At 44.1% G+C, this 18,245-nt stretch overlaps 1 protein-coding gene across 1 annotated transcript in view; it reads right to left on the reverse strand.

Annotated features, from left to right (window-relative positions):
• LOC126259581 (uncharacterized) overlaps positions 1-17,977 on the reverse strand; it is a 79,513-nt gene extending 61,536 nt beyond the window's left edge. Inside the window, exon 1 of the mRNA XM_049956489.1 lies at positions 17,826-17,977. Coding sequence (XP_049812446.1) covers positions 17,826-17,919 — 94 coding nt within the window. The 5' untranslated portion in view covers positions 17,920-17,977. The remainder of the gene's footprint in view (positions 1-17,825) is intronic.
• Positions 17,978-18,245: the final 268 nt, after the last annotated feature.

Below are 18,245 nucleotides of genomic sequence, written 5' to 3' on the forward strand. Positions count from 1 at the left end.
TAAAATTGCTGGGATAATAGAGAAATGCTCTCTTGAAGAAACAGATTTCATGACATGAAATGGACGTAAATTTGAGCAATATATTGCTTATTTATTTATGCATTAATTTAATTAATTAAATTCCTTGTGTTCAGTTGACAAGATGTGGGTGTTGGATAGAGAGGGGTTTAAAAAGTGTATTACCTGTAAGCATATAGCTGAGGACTTGTCTATAACTTCAAACATGATGGTTGGAAAGATGAGATAATTGATTATCACAGGGGGAATAAAGCAAATAATGCTATCCGGCGTGGTCGAGCGGTTCTAGGCGCTACAGTCTGGAATCGCGCGACCGCTACGGTTGCAGGTTCGAATCCTGCTTCGGGCATGGATGTATGTGATGTCCTTAGTTACGTTTAAGTAGTTCTGAGTTCTGGGGGACTGATGACCTCAGAAGTTAAGTCCCATAGTGCTCAGAGCCATTTAAACCAAAGCAAATAATGGTGATGCAGTAGGATGGACTAAGGGTGCATTTCACAACTCATAGAGCTGTTTATTTAGTTTGAAATAGCCGGCCCATCGACAGTGTAGAAGCTTTGACGAGTCTAACAAAATAGCTTAAGCGATATAACACGGTTCAGAGAAATTGTTCTGGAAAGTGTCAACATGAAATAACAGTCGTTTAAAGCGTAATACTAAATCTGACGAACGAGAATACGCACAGGAGACCATATTTCAGTGCTTAAAATTTTCCGGTGGCTACAGGTACAATAGTCGAATATAGGCATCTGCAGTGCGAAGCATCAAATAATAGCTTTGACCGGTCTAATGTTTTCCCTCTTCCACTACCCCACACTTAAGGAACCAGAGGTGTAGCCAAGGTGTGTGGGGCTGAACTGAGGACGCTTTGAACGAGTTTTGTTCCCCTTTCCAATCGTGTGTGTGTATGTGTTTACCTTGGTATGTGCCCTAGTCCATAATAACACTCGAAACTGGTAGGGAACAGTCCTGCAGTCGCTGCTGGAAGCAATACCTCCTACCGATCTACAAGTGTATACCTGCTGAGTAACTTGTGCACAATTACATGGTAACAAGGGATAGGACAAGCAATCTATTATTGAAGTGTAACAAGAGTTGCCTCCTACCGACCTACAAGTAAAACAGCTGCTGAGGAACTTGTACACAGATACATGGTAAGAAGGGATCGGAGAATAAACTATCACCGAGTGTAGGAAGAGTTGTCTCCTACCGATTTGCAAGTGTATAGCTGCTGAGGAACTTACAAACACAAGCACATACATACATGGTAAGAAAGGATAGGACAGTAAACCATCATTGAGGTGTAGGAAGGCCAATACATGCTACCACAACTGATGGAAAATGCTTCACTGCTCTAATGACACATCTTCTCATTAAAAAAAAAATGTCCACATCTGCCAGAAACTTTTATGGCCTCTCGTTCGTTGGACTCGGTATAATATGAAGATGTCCACAACCCTGCTATCGAAATATTGACGGGAAAGCTGAGTTGCTGTATTCCCTAGTCCACATTAATTTGACAACGGAGTTCACTCAAACATTCTCCCTAAATGCGCTTGCAGACTCTGCGTAAAGCTACAGCAAACGCGAGTGAGGCGCCAGACCCGAGTCAGCGGCGACGGCCGGTGAGCTAGGCCCCAACTACTAGGTAAGTGACGCCTGCAGCTGTCTATCCATACAGGCACTTACGGTGCGCGAGTTCGCCGTTGGGCCTTCCCAAATACCTGGTATCAAAAACCTCGTCCTCGCACCGCAAATCTCGTGATAAAAAACTTCGCAAACACCGCCCACCTATTTAACCAGGCACTGTACAGCCCTGGTTCTCTGGACAGTCCTTTGAGCGACATCGTCGTATTCCACTGTCCCAGGGGGCTCGTGAAGAAGTAGCTCACAAAACAGCCTCATCCACTGGGAAAAGCTCTAAAATTACAGATCTTATAACTGAACTGGCAAGCAACTGACAGAAAACGGATCAAGAAGATCTCCTAAAACACAAACTACTCTAACTAATCTCCAGAAACCATCACCATTCCTCCTCATTATCATGAAACACCAGCCCCCCCCCCCTCCCACAACTTTCAGATCATTATACTCAGTGCTAATACCTGAAATCGAAAAGTCGCTCTAATAAAAATCGTCAGCGGGGAAAGTGGAGGCAGCAGCAAGTGTTCACCTAGGTGTCAGAGGAACAGCGAAGTAAATTCGCAATTCGACAGGTAGAGGACGCTGGAGGCAGCTGCAAGTGTTCACCTAGGTGTCAGAGGACCAACGAAGTAAGTTCCCAATTTTCCCAGTACAGGGCACTGAAGGTAGCTGCAAGTGTTCAGCTAGGTGTCGGAAGACCAACCAAGTAAGTTCACAATTCCAGTGCGTTGCGAGAAGCAGCCTCCCATCCTCGTCCTCCTATTTCTATTTTCTATCGCTTGAGCCTTGTCCCACAGTTACGCAGGGTCAGCCATCGTTAATCGGATTTTGCATGTTAATGGTTTGCTGGATGCCCTTCCTGCTGCCATCCCGCTGCCATTCTCTAAAGCTGGTGACAACAGCTTTGTTCCAGGGCATCCGGTTTGTGGAACTCCAGCAAGTCCATGGATAGTCGAAAAACTACTCCAGAATTCCTCAAACACTGTAATTTCGCGAAACAATAACACACTTGAAGATTCTTTGCTGATTTTACAGTACTCCCTTATCCTCATATTTCATTAATATGATTCACACAAATAGATGAGGAGACATGGCTGTGCTGGGTGGACAAGTGGCTCCTCTCTGGCGTTGTCCCCTCCGTGGGGGATAATCCTTGCTCTGGGATGACAGCTAGCATGCAGTGAGCGCCAGGCTGCTGCGACCACCACGTATGTCACTTGAAGAGTGCACGGTGTGGTCACAACCACGTGTACATGGCGCCAAACTTTTAGCGTTACTGGAAGTTAGCTAACAAGTGTCATGAAGCATCCCTCATCAATTCTTACATCCGTCCAAGCACCCTGAAATATACATCAGTATTTAGAGCAAATATCAACACATGGTCAATATACAGTCTTTTGCCAACATTATGACGCGTCCATCAAACGCTTATGACAGAGCACTATAGTAAACGAAAAGGATGTAGGAAAACATGTACTGTTTCGTAACAAGGTTGGAAGTGCCGCAAAAACTTTATAATTCTCGATGGAAATACGGATTTAATTACGAGGCCTCGTCAAGCAGCTTAATATTCATGTGTATCACGTTTACGTCGGTATGTAGCGTAAATATAGACAAACACACACACAATAAAAATGCTATCTTTTCCGGAAATTACAGCCCGTATAAAGGCGCACTATAGTAAACGGAATTGTGTGTGTGGAAACGTTGCGCCACTCTGTCTCTTTTGTTTCATAACATCCGACTATGTGAAAGGTCGGAATGCCATCAAACTTTACGCTCGATAACTATCGTGTTTACTAACTATCGCATAGCCCTCCATGTGCATTGTAAGCTGGCGGCTTGCATATGCCGTTAAAATAAAAAGGGGAATAGTACCGTGCCCCGTGAGGCGAAGCGCTTCACACTGCTGGAAATTATGAAGATTCCGCTTTTTTTTGTTATTAGTGAGCTGCGTCTTTTCCACTACCCCTCATAGTTGATCTGAAACACCATGCGTTTCTAGGCGCTACAGTCTGGAACCGCGAGGCAGCTACGGTCGCAGGTTCGAATCCTGCCTCGGGCATGGGTGTGTGTGATGTCCTTAGGTTAGTTAGGTTTAAGTAGTTCTAAGTTCTAGGGGACTGATGACCACAGAAGTTGAGTCCCATAGTGCTCAGAGCCATTTGAACCATTTGATACACCATGCGACGTCGAGCGTTCTGCGCACAACTTCGGGAAGCATGTCCTGTTGTCTGAGACGCTTCCTTCCGGCATCCTATGAACATGCAGACCGTTCCTTACGCTACAAAAAATCATTTTCCAGTGTGTGAGCAACATCTCAGCGATCTGTAAACAGAAATCCATCACCTAAGCACATAACATCATCCAGAATAATCTCACTGCGCAAAGTTATGTAGTGGTGACTGTGCATAACACCGTGAACTTCCTGTGGTGTGTTCCCTTCTCTCCCCGTGCTAAGTAAGAGACTACGGAATATCAGACCAGCTGTGTGGCTGGATTGAAGATTTTTTAGCAAACAGAACACAGCATGTTGTTATCAATGGAGAGACGTCTACAGACGTTAAGGTAACCTCTGGCGTGCCACAGGGGAGTGTTATGGGACCATTGCTTTTCACAATATATATAAATGACCTAGTAGATAGTGTCGGAAGTTCCATGCGGCTTTTCGCGGATGATGCTGTAGTATACAGAGAAGTTGCAGCATTAGAAAATTGTAGCGAAATGCAGGAAGATCTGCAGCGGATAGGCACTTGGTGCAGGGAGTGGCAACTGTCCCTTAACATAGACAAATGTAATGTATTGCGAATACATAGAATGAAGGATCCTTTATTGTATGATTATATGATAGCGGAACAAACACTGGTAGCAGTTACTTCTGTAAAATATCTGGGAGTATGCGTGCGGAATGATTTGAAGTGGAATGATCATATAAAATTAATTGTTGGTAAGGCGGGTACCAGGTTGAGATTCATTGGGAGAGTGCTTAGAAAATGTAGTCCAGCAACAAAGGAGGTGGCTTACAAAACACTCGTTCGACCTATACTTGAGTATTGCTCATCAGTGTGGGATCCGTACCAGATCGGGTTGACGGAGGAGATAGAGGAGATCCAAAGAAGAGCGGCGCGTTTCGTCACAGGGTTATTTGGTAACCGTGATAGCGTTACGGAGATGTTTAATAAACTCAAGTGGCAGACTCTGCAAGAGAGGCGCTCTGCATCGCGGTGTAGCTTGCTCGCCAGCTTTCGAGAGGATGCGTTTCTGGATGAGGTATCGAGTATATTGCTTCCCCCTACTTATACCTCCCGAGGAGATCACGAATGTAAAATTAGAGAGATTAGAGCGCGCACGGAGGCTTTCAGACAGTCGTTCTTCCCGCGAACCATACGCGACTGGAACAGGAAAGGGAGGTAATGACAGTGGCACGTAAAGTGCCCTCCGTCACACACCGTTGGGTGGCTTGCGGAGTATGAATGTAGATGTAGATGTAGAACTGATGCTGTTCCTAACTCACTCACTACAGCGAACCGGAGAATGTCGCTTTCCGCGTCACAGCCACCCGATTCTGGTGGCAGACTAGCGATCAGTATCTTCCAGGTTCCTCTTGTGTGGGCAGCATTAGTCTTTCTGGAGACATCTAAACTATGACATCGGAGGCTGCATCGAGTAACCGAACTATTATAAGCAGTCAAATGATGTCCCCTCCAAACCGGAAAGTGAGAATAAATACGAAGCCCATTTTCTTCTGGAACGATCCAAACTTATCGAGTTTCCATCTTACACATCTTCTCAGTGAGAAAAACCGCATCTATCTCGTGATGTGAGAATAGTTGATCTTGTGACCTGTAGCTACCGTTAATGTCAGTTCATACCTTAACTTGTAAATAGAGAATGCATGGTGGTCTAAGGCAGTGCATCTAAACGCTTATTGAATCACAGCACACAAGAATCCTCTATTGGTCTTCTTCTAGTACAGTCCTATGGAAACGACTTGTTCCCGTGTACCAATACGTGCTTATTTAGTGGTAGCTATCCGACGAACGAGAAACTCACAGTGCTTTCTTTCTTATATAGCTACGTGCACCAGAATTTATTTAGACACTAACTCTGAGCGTTCTCAAACTGAAATGGAACCATTACCGCTATTTTATTATCGTCGTGGTTGTGTGTTTATAACAGTTGGAACTATATAGAATGATAAACACACACACACACACGCACACACACACACACAATACGTCGTTGTAAGTGACTAGTCTTGTACGAGATGTTTATATGTAAGAGAGAGAGAGAGAGAGAGAGAGAGAGAGAGAGAGATACAAAAACTGCTTTTGTCTATAAAAGAATGAAACCATATTTATTCGACTGTTTTCGTTATTTCGCATATAAATTCAACATTGTCAACTGGCGGGTGAAATTGCTTTGAATGTGAGTTTGGAGCACGACATTGTACGGTAGTGAAACATGCACTATGGGAAAACCAGAACAGAAGAGAATCGAAGACTTTGAGACGTGATGTCTCAGCAGAACGATGAAAACTAGATGGACTGATCAGGTAAGAAGTGAGGACGTTCTCCGCAGAATGGGCTGTGTAAGCAGCACGTGAAAACGCTGGCAAGAAGAAGAAAAAGAATGATAGGTCATCAGTTAAAGCATCAGGGGATAACTTCCGTGGTACTAGAGAGAGCTGTAGAGGGTGAAAACTGTAGAAGATGACAAGTATTGGAATAAGATAACAAATTAAAAACGATTTCAGAAGCGAGATATTTTGACCACCTGCTTCGATAGAAATACATCAGCTGCTGTAGACGGCTTTTCTACGGATATCTCAAAATTAAACTCAGCAGTATTCTCGTATCACGCTTTACAGGGTCAGTTATTGGAAGCCATACACCAGAAAACCTATTATGTGTCTGTGAATAAGAAGTGGTTTTGATTATCAGTAAACGTTAGCAAAGCTGGAGATAATGTCCAAAATGATAATAAAAACGAAAATTTTTGAACGGTGAAAACTAATAAAGTAAGTATAAGTAAAAGATCAATATGAAAAGTTTTGTGTAGTTTAAGAAAGGATCTGTAATGCCACATCAGAACCAATATTCGTTGTTATGTACAGCTTAGATTTTGACGAACAATGTAGTTTACTCCTAAGGCAATCAATTTGGAATAACTCGAGTATTGCAATCGATTTCGGAATTATGAACAGTGAGGAAAAGTGAAGTGTTGATCGATATCGCAATAAAACTGTAAATTTGAGTGAACTACAAACAAACAAACGAATATTCTTCTTTATATACGACTATGTAGACAGAAGTAGCAGTCCCCATATTTGATACCTTTAGTACACAAATGTCACAGTTTCTCGGGATTTTCTCAGGAACCGTCCACGAACAAATGTTACCTTTATAAATTGCCTGAGGTCCACTGTAGACCACAACTAATACAAAAAAGGCTGATTTGCTTTGGTCTATAAGAAGTGTGTAATGTTTAAATTTTTACCCTTTACTGGAAGATCGCTACAGTATGCCCGTTCCTCCAATAGGTGCACGTATTGCTGCTAGGCAAAGGGCTATCCCAGACCCTTGATCAGCAGGAGCCGAGATATGACGCTCTTTCTGGAACATTTTCTTTTCTTGAGTCATCATTCTACTGACTGGTTTGATGCTCCCCTCCACTAATTCCTCTCCAGTTCCAACCTCTTCATGTCAAAGTAGCACTTGCAACCTGTGTACACAACTATTTGCTAGATGTATTCCAGTCTCTGTCTTCCTCTACAGCGTTACCCTCTAGAGCTCCTTCTAGTACGACGGAGGTAAATCCCTGATGCCTTAACAGGTCCTATCATGCTGTCACTTCTTTTCAGTTTTTTCCACTTGCTCCTTTCCTCTACGTTTCTGCGCAGAACATCCTCATTCCTTACCTTATTAGACCATCTAATTTTCTACATTCGTCTGTAGCACCACATCTCAAATGCTTCCCCCAATTAACACCTATATTTGGTACTAGTAGAATTCCCTTGGCCAGGAATGTCCTTTTTGCCAGTGATATTCTGCTTTTAATGTCCTCCTTGCTCCGTCCGCCATTTGTTACTTTGCTGCCTATATAGCAGCATTCCATAATGTCACCTACTTCATGACCATCAGTCCTGATGTTAAGTTTCTCACCGTTCTCATTTCTGCTTTCTCACTACTTTCGTATTCCTTCGATTCACTCTCAATCCATATTCTGTACTCATTAGACTGTTCATTCCATTCAGCAGATCATGTAAGTCTACTTCAATTGCACTCAGGATAGCAATGTCTTCAGCGAATCGGTCATTGATTCACCTTGAAATGTAATCCCAATCCTGAATCTTCCTTTTATTTCCATCATTGCTCCCTCGTTGTACAGATTGAACAGTAGGGGTGAAAGACTACATCGCTGTCTTACACCCTTTTTAATCCGAGAACTTCGTTCTTGGTCGTCCGTTCTTATTTCTCCCTCTTTGCTCTTGTACGTTCCTATAGCTTACCCCTCCTTTTCCAGGATTTCGAACGTCTTGCACTATTTTACATTGTCGAACGTTCTTTCCCGGTCAACAGATCATATAATAGTGTCTCGATTTTTCAACCGCAACGTCAGAACTGCCTCTCTGGTGCCTTTATCTTTCGTAAAACCAAATTGATCGTCATGTAACATCCCCTTAGTTCTCTTTTCCATTCTTCTGTATATTATTCTTGTCAGCAACTTGCATGTATGAGTTGTTAAGCTGATAGTGCGATTATTCTGACACTTTTCAGCTCTCGCGGTTTTCGGAATTTCGTGGATGATAGTTTACCGAAAGTCAGATTGTATGACGTCGTAGTATTACGTTCTACACACCAACGGGAACGGTTACTTTGTTGTTGCTTCACCCAAAGATTTTAGAACAGACAAATCTTCCCCCTAATAGAGGCATTCAATGTACTATTTTCACCTACCAGCTTTCTCCTCTGCATTTAACAGTGGAATTATCGTTGCACTCTTAATGTTACCACCATTAGTGTTAGCTTCCCGTCACTCACTATTTATTTCATTCCACAGTGACGTGTATTACTGTATGCCTGAATTTCCTTGAACATTATTGTATTTCCTTCTTTCATCGATAAACTGAAGTATTTTTTCTGTTGCCAGTGATTTATTCGCTGTTACCTTCTTTATAACTACGTTTTTATTTCTATCTTCTGCGATTGCCCTTTTTAGAGATGTCCACTCCTTATCAACTGTACTGCCTACTAACCTATTCCTTATTGCTTTATCTATAGCTTTAGAGAACTTCAAATGTATCTCGTGATTATTTATTGCTTCTGGATCCCACTTCTTTACATACTGATCCTTCTTGACTAATCTCTTAAACTTCAGCCTACTCTTCATTACTACTACATTGTGATCCGAGTCTATGTCGGACCATGATATAATCTAACTGAAATCTTCCCGTATCACCCAGCCTTTCCAAGTATACTTAATCCCCTTGTAATTCTTGAACAGAGGAGAAATTAGTCTTGCTCCTCTCTCATTCCTTGTCCCAGGCCCATATTCTCCTGTAACCATTTCTTCTACTCCTTCCCCTACAACTGCTTTCCAGTCTCCCATGACTAATAGATTTACATCTCCCTTTACGTACTATATTAGCCTTTCAATATCCTCACATACTTTCCCTGTCTCTTCAGCTTCCGACGTCTGCATGTATCCCCGAACTGTCATTGTCGGTGTTGGTTTGCCGTCGATTCTGATGAGAACAACCCTAGCAAAGAACTGTTCACAGTAAGAGGTTCTCTATCCTACCCTTCTATTCATAAAGAATACTTATCAAACCAGAAATCCTTGTCTTCTTTACAATTTACTTCACTGACCCCTACTATATCTAGATTAAGCCTCTACATTTCCCTTTTCAGTTTTTCTAGCTTCCGTACCACGTTTAAGCTTCTGACATTCCATGTTCAGAATCGTACAACGTTGTTCTTTCGTTGTTTATTCAGTCTTTTACTCATGGTCAGCACCTTGAAAGTCCCCACTCGGGCGTCCGAATAGGAGACTCTTCCGGCATCTTTTGCCAATGGAGATATCATCACGACACTTTTTCTGTTAAAGGTGATGTGTCCTATGGATGCAGTGAGTTCCATTGCCTTCTGCATCCTCATCCCGTTGATCATTGCTGATTCTTCCGCTTTTAGGGGTAATTTCCCACTCCTAGGACAAGAGAGTGCCCTGTACCTCTTTCTTCTCCACGACCCCCTTTGACGACGGCGTTTGCAGAGTGAGGGTGATTGATGTCTTCGGCTGTCGATGCTGATTAGTGTTCGAAAATTTAGCGGTTGCTGGTTTCGAGCCCGCGGCCGAAAACGTCTTGATTACTAATCAAAGACACTACCCATAGGCCACATACATATTTGTATCCGGCGAATACATGCCTAGGCGAGCACATGACGAGAGCAACACTTGGTATCAATTCCTCGAGATCTCATTCACCCTGTAGTCGGAATGCAAGTAAGGTCGTATAGCCATATTAGCTTCTACGTCCGTGAGCGAACAGCGATCTCTGTCAGCACGACGATCAAGATGTGGACGCTACGCCAGACAGGTCTGACTGGCGCCTTATTATATGAACTAGCACCATGCCTTCTATGGCGCCGATAGCGCTGCTTCACATCTCACCGCAGCTTGCTCATACTTTTTTTTTCGTAATTTACAGTTACGCACATACGGAAAAGTCGAGTGCCAGAACGGCTCCGGCACGCGATATACAGGGTGGTCCATTGATCGTGACCGGGCCAAATATCTCACGAAATAAGCGTCAAACGAAAGAACTACAAAGAACGAAACTTGTCTAGCTTGAAGATGGAAACCAGATGGCGCTATGGTTGGCCCGCTAGATGGCGCTGCCATAGGTCAAATGGATATCAACTGCGCCTTTATTTTATTTTTTTAAAATAGGAACCCCCATTTCTTATTACATATTCGTGTAGTACGTCAAGACATATGAATATTTTAGTTGGACCACTTTTTCGCTTTGTGATAGATGGCGCTGTAATAGCCACAAACACATGGCTCACAATTTTAGACGAACAGTTAGTAACAGGTAGGTTTTTTAAATTAAAATACAGAACGAAGGTACGTTTGAACATTTTATTTAGGTTATTCCAATGTTATACATGTACCTTTGTGAACTTATCATTTCTGAGAACGCTTGCTGTTACAGCGTGATTTCCTGTAAATACCACATTAATGCAATAAATGCTCAAAATGATGTCCGTCAACCTCAGTGCATTTGGCAATACGTGTAACGACATTCCTCTCAACAGCGAGTAGTTGGCCTTTCGTAATGTTCGCACATGCATTGACAATGCGCTGACGCATGTTGTCGGGCGTTTTCGGTGGATCACGATAGCAAATATCCTTCAACTTTCCCCACAGAAAGACATCCGGGGACGTCAGATCCGGTGAACGAGCGGGCCGTGGTATGTTGCTTCGACGACCATTCCACCTGTCATGAAATATGCTCTTCAATACCGCTTCAACCGCACGCGAGCTATGTCCCGGACATCCATCATGTTGTAAGTACACCGCCATTCTGTCATGCAGTGAAACATCTTGTAGTAACATTGATAGAACATTACATAGGACATCAGCACACACTGCACCATTTAGATTGCCATCGATAAAATGGGGGCCAATTATTATTCCTCCCATAATGCCGCACCATACATTAACCCGCCAAGGTCGCTGAAGTTCCACTTGTCGCAACCATCGTAGACTTTCCGTTGCCCAATAGCGCAAATTATGCCCGTTTACGTTACCGCTGTTGGTGAATGTCGCTTCGTCTCTAAATAAAACGCGTGCTAAAATTCTGTTATTGTCCCGCAATTTCTCTCGTGCCCAGTGGCAGAACTGTACACGACGTTCAAATTCGTCGTCATGCAATTCCTGGTGCATAGATACATGGTACGGGTACAGTCGATGTTGATGTAGCATTCTCAACACAGACGTTTTTGCGATTCCCGATTCTCGCACAATTTGTCTGCTACTGATGTGCGGATTAGCCGCCACAGCAGCTAAAACACCTACTTGGGCATCATCATTTGTTGCAGGTCGTAATTTACGTTTCACATGTGGCTGAACACTTCCTGTTTCCTTAAATGACGTAACTATCCGGCGAACGGTCCGGACACTTGATGTCGTCCAGGATACCGAGCAGCATACGTAGCACACGCCCGTTGGGCATTTTGATCACAATAGCCATACGTCAACACGATATCGACCTTTTATGCAATTGGTAAACGGTCCATTTTAACACGGGTACTGTATCACGAAGCAAATACCGTCCGCACTGGCGGATTGCTACGTGATACCACGTACTTATACGTTTGTGACTATTACAGCGCCATCTATCACAAAGAGAAAAAAGTGGTCCAACTAAAGCATTCACATTTCTTTACGTACTACACGAATATGTAATAAAAATGGGGGTTCCTACTTTAAAAAAACGTTGTTGATATTCGTTTGACCTATGGCAGAGCCATCTAGCGGGCCAACCATAGCGCCATCTGGTTTCCCCCTGCAAGCTAGACGAGTTTCGTTCTTTGTAGTTTCTTCGTTTGATGCTTATTTCATGAAATATTTGGCCCGGTCACTATCAATGGACCACCCTGTATATCGCGTGTTGTCTCGAAGATGTCGGAGTAATGCCGTGGAGCGGCGGCAGGCAGCAGTGACATGGCCAGCGGTATGGCATATAGTGCACCACGTACACCTTGATACGGAGACGCGAGCACTATGATATAAGGTCGTAAATTGCACTCGTTCCAGGTTACTAAGAATTCACATGACGGATATGCCAATATGCCCCTAGTGCAGTGTTATGGACGCAGATGAACATCGTCTTCCATGCGGGCCTTATGTGGCAGCGTGGTGTCCGATCGGAAAAAGAATGGCCTTCCTCTTTCGAGTAGGGACGCAAGCAACTGTCCCATGGATACTATTTGTGCCGGATACGACATATTTTCCCCGAAGGAAGACCAGCGCACTGACTTGGATTCGGGGTTTGACTCTATTTTACCTTTTCTGGTGGGCGGGGGGGAGGGGGGAGGGGGGAGGGCGGTACGAATACGCTGACTGTTAATTCTTAATACAAGAACTTCACTCACTGATTTTGCAAAGTCCGAGATATCTAACATATTGTGCAAAGTTTTAGTCAGTGTCTTTCTTGATCTTTGTTACAGTAGGCGTATGTACTGTGTTTATTTCATACGACGCTTCCGAACAGCCGGCCGTTGTGACCGAGCGGTTCTAGGCGCTTCAGTCCGGAATCACACTGATGCTGCATCTACATCCATACTCCGCAAGTCACCTAACGGTGTGTGGCGGAGGGTACTTTGAGTACCTCTATCGGTGCTCCCTTCTATTCCGGTCTCGTATTGTTCGTGGAAAGAAAGATTGTCGGTATGCCTCTGTGTGGGATCTAATCTCTCTGATTTTATCATAATGGTCTCTTCGCGAGATATACGTAGCAGGGAGAAATATACTGCTCGACTCCTCGGTGAAGGTATGTTCTCGAAACTTCAACAAGAGCACGTACCGAGCTACTGAGCGTCTCTCCTGCAGAGTCTTCCACTGGAGTTTATCTTTCCTCTCCGTAACGCTTTCGTGATTACTAAATGGTCCTGTAACGAAGCGCGCAGCTCTCCGTTGGATCTTCTCTAGTTCCTCGATCAAACCAATCTGACACGGACCCCACACTGGTGAGCAATATTCAAGCAGGGGGCCAACAAGTGTACTGTAACCTACTTCCTTTGTTTTCGGACTGCATTTCCTTAGGATTCTTCCAATGAATCTCAGTCTGGCATCTGCTTTTCCGACGATCAACTTTCTATGATGATTCCATTTTGAATCACTACTGAAGCCTACTCCCAGATAATATATGGAATTAACTGTTTCCAGTTGCTGACCTGCTATATTGTAGCTTAATGGTAAAGGATTTTTCTTTCTATGTATTCGCAGCTTATTACACTTATCTACATTGAGATTCAATGGCCATTCCAAAAAATGGCTCTGAGCACTATAGAACTTAACATCGGTAGTCATCAGTCCCCTAGAACTTAGAACTACTTAAACCTAACTAACCTAAGGACGTCACACACACCCATGCCAGAAGCAGGATTCGAACCTGCGACCGTAGAGGTCACGCGGTTCCAGACTGAAGCGCCTAGAACCGCACGGCCACACCGGCCGGTGTATTTCAGTACAATTTTCCATTGTTACAACCTCTCGATATACTACAGCACCATCCGCAAAAAGCCTCAGTGAACTTCCGATGTTATCCACAAGGTCGCAGGTTCGAATCCTGGATGTGTGTGATGTCCTTAGGTTAGTTAGGTTTAAGTAGTTCTCTAAGTCTAGGGGACTGATGACCTCAGATGTTAAGTCCAATGCCGCCAGCCGCCCTACTATTTACTACGTCATTTAAGTACACTACTGGCCATTAAAATTGCTACACCAAGAAGAAATGCAGATGATAAACGGGTATTCATTGGACAAATATATTATACTAGAACTGACATGTGATTACATTTTCACGATATTTGGGTGCATGGATCCTGAGAAATCAGGACCCAGAACAACCACCTCTGGCCGAAATAACGGCCTTGATACGCCTGGGCATTGAGTCAAAGAGAGCTTGGATGGCGTGTACAGGTACAGCTGCTCATGCAGCTTCAACACGATACCACAGTTCATCAAGAGTAGTGAGTGGCGTATTGTGACGAGTCAGTTGCTTGGCCACCATTGACCAAACGTTTTCAATTGATGAGAGATCTGTAGAATGTGTTGGCCACGGCAGCAGTCGAACATTTTCTGTATCCAGAAAGGCCCGTACAGGACCTGCAACATACGGTCGTGCATTATCCTTCTGAAATGTAGGGATTCGCGGGGATCGAATGAAGGGTAGAGCCACGGGCCGTAAAACATCTGAAATGTAACGTCCACTGTTCAAAGTGCATTCAATGCGAACAAGAGGTGACCGAGACGTGTAACCAATGGCACCCCATACCATCACGACGAGTAATACGCCTGTATGGCGATGACGAATACACTCTTCCAAAGTACGTTCACCACGATGTCACCAAACACGGATGCGACCATCATGATTCTGTATACAGAACCTGAATTCATCCGAAAAAATTACGTTTTGCCATTCGTGCACCCAGGTTCGTCGTTGGGTACACCATAGCAGGCGCTCCTGTCTGTGATGCAGCGTCAAGGGTTGCCGCAGCCATGGTCTCCGAGCTTATAGTCCATGCTGCTAAAACGTCGTCGAACTGTTCGTGCAGATGGTTGTTGTCTTGCAAACGTCCCTTTTACGTTCTTGCGTGGACAGCGGAAAAGGTGAAAATCTGAGAGCGGAAGATCAGGTGAACAGGGAGGTGACTTCCCAACCCTACTTCTGTAAAGTTTTTTTTTTTTTTTTTTTTTTTTTTTCAATGTAGCAGAATGCGGGCAGGCGTTATCGTGGACTACCATCACTTCACGCAATCGTCCTGGTGGTTGTTCTTCGACTGCGTCTAAAAGACGTCGCAGTTGCTGACAATAAATGTAAGCAGTGAGGATTACACCTTGGGGTGCATTTAGTAGTACATTGCAACATCACTGTTCCACCAGATGCATAAGATAATCTTTTGTGGATGCACGCAGATTTTTAACCGGGGAGTTGTCGCATTGTTTCCTTATGTTAGCATAAAGGACACCATTTGTCGTCACCAGTTACGATACAGGAAAGGAATGATCGGTGTTTTTCACAAGCCAACTGATGACATGCCAAACAGGAACGTACATGTGGCCACCCACAGATCTTTGTGCTCTTGGATCAGAGAATGCGTTTCCCATACACCAGATTTTTTAACCTTCCCCATTGCATTCACATGTCGCACAATGATGGCACGATTACGGTTCATTATATTTGCCACTCGTCAAGTGAACTAACGTGGATCACTGTGTATTAATGCGTTGAAACGATCTTCATCAAAAGCTGAAGGTCTTCCTCAACGTGGAGAGTCACTAATGTCAAATTAACTACAAAATATTTTTTTACAGTGTCTTGTCTACATCTACATACACACTCCGCAATCCACCATACGGTGCGTGGCTGAGGGTACCTCGTACCGCAACTAACATCTTCTCTCCCTGTTCCACTCCCAAACAGAACGAGGGAAAAATGTCTGCCTGTATGTCTCTGTACGAGCCCTAATCTCTCTTATCTTTGTGGTCTTTCCGCGAAATGTAAGTTGGTGGCAGTAAAATTGTACTGCAGTCAGACTCAAATGCTGGTTCTCTAAATTTACGCAGTAGCGATTGACGAAAAGAACGCCTCCTTTTCTCTAGAGACTCCCACCCGAGTTTCTGAAGCATTTCCGTAACACTCGCGTGATGATCAGACGTACCAGTAACAGATCTAGCAGCCCGCCTCTGAATTGCTTCTGTGTCGTCCGTCAATCCTACCTGATAGGGATCCCAGACGCTCGAGCAGTACTTAAGAATAGGTCGTATTAGTGCTTTATAAGCGATCTCCTTTACAGATGAACCACATCTTCCCAAAATTCTACTAATGAACCGAAGACGACTATCCGCCTTCCCCACAACTGCCATTACATGCTTGTCCCACTTCATATGGCTCTGCAATGTTACGCCCAAATATTTAATCGAAGTGACTGTGTCAAGCGCTACACTACTAATGCGGTATTCAAACATTACGGGATTCTTTTTCCTATTCATCTGCATTAGTTTACATTTATCTGTATTTAGAGTTAGCTGCCATTCTTTAGATCAATCACAAATTCTGTCCAAGTCATCTTGTATCCTCCTACAGTCACTCAACGACGACACCTTCCCGTACACCACAGAATCATCAGCAAACAGCAGCACATTGCTATCCACCCTATCCGAAAGATCATTTATGTAGATAGAAAATAACAGCTGACCTATCACACTTCCCTGGGGCACTCCAGATGATACCCTCACCTCCGATGAACACTCACCATCGAGGACAACGTACTGGGTTCTATTACTTAAGAAGTCTTCGAGCGACTCACGTATTTGGGAACCAATCCCATATGATCGTTCCTTAGTTAGGAGTCTGCAGTGGGGCACCGAGTCAAACGCTTTCCGGAGGTCAAGGAATATGGCATCCGTCTCATACCCTTCATCCATGGTTCGCAAGATATCATGTGAAAAAAGGACGAGTTGGGTTTCGCAGGAGCGATGCTTTCTAAAGCCGTTCTGACGCATGGACAGCAACTTCTCTGTCTCAAGGAAATTCATTATATTCGAACTGAGAATATGTTCGAGAATCCTGCAACAAGCCGATGTTAAGGATATTGGTCTGTAATTTTGAGGATCCGACCTTCTACCCTTCTTATATACAGGCGTCACCTGCGCTTTTTTCCAGTAGCTCGGGGCTTTTGGGCAAGAGATTCGCGATAAATGCAATCTAAGTAAGGAGCCAATGCAGTAGAGTACTCTGTCCAGTAGCGTTGTCCCAATACATGGCGCAAATTTTTCCGACTGCTTCCGCTACTATCACCCCTCCATTGAACTCAAACAGAAGAATTTGTTGGAAAAGTTCCAGTTTCTCCACTTCGTACTCCATTTTCTAGCGTCACTCTGCTATCCTCAAATGTCAAAAAGACAATATGTAAACTCAATAGCAATAGTGATGTACAAATAAAAAATGACAGTAGGTAAATATACCCAAAACATGCAAAGCAAAACACTGGGAACTCACGTGCCAGCCTAATAATACTACTTGTTATGACCTCCTATTCCTTAATGAAACAAACTAAATAAATAAAAATACAAAAGTACCCTACAAAACTAATGTAAGAGTGCAGTTGTAATTTGCATGTAATTTTTATCATGTCAGATTGCTGCTGCTAAAAAAAAAAAAAAATACTGTTGCAGGTGTCGGCTCGCAATAAGCTTTAAATGCGGGCACAAATTTTCATACCACTATTGGGTAGTAAATCTGTACCTTATACAGCTGCTGTCAACGAATTCACAATCAGCGAATCAGTTTCGGAAACTATTTCGGATGGCATTGTAGGCGTTCGATCTGGGATACTCCACACGTGATTAACGTGTTGTCTTGGTGGTCTCACCTACAGTGGTGCGCGGTGTAGGAGACGGTGGTGCAGCCGATGCGAGTACCAGAGCGACCAGAGCGGCGAACACGGGGGCCGTGGGCGGGCCCATGTCTGCCAGCCGCAGAACTGGCCGGCAGCTGCGCTCCGGGGGGCGTCGCGCCTCCAGATAGCGGCGACGCCCACACAGCGCATCCCCCACTATCGCCGCAGCCCACTCAGCTGGCCTGCGGCCTCTGCTCTCCAGCGACTGCTGAGGCGCACAGATGACACAGGAAGAAATAATGAATAATGTGTCCAGTCCATAAAGCCAGTACCTGACGTCGATCTCTTCGTCTTTTCTGTGACTTACAAAGCGAAGCATGTAAAACCAAAATTGCTCATTACTTCTTCACACATTCTTCCTCGTGTCCATGAAGCGGCTATCAAGTGACGTTC

This window comes from Schistocerca nitens, chromosome 5 (assembly GCF_023898315.1).
Source record: "Schistocerca nitens isolate TAMUIC-IGC-003100 chromosome 5, iqSchNite1.1, whole genome shotgun sequence".
In the NCBI taxonomy this organism is placed as follows: domain Eukaryota; kingdom Metazoa; phylum Arthropoda; class Insecta; order Orthoptera; family Acrididae; genus Schistocerca; species Schistocerca nitens.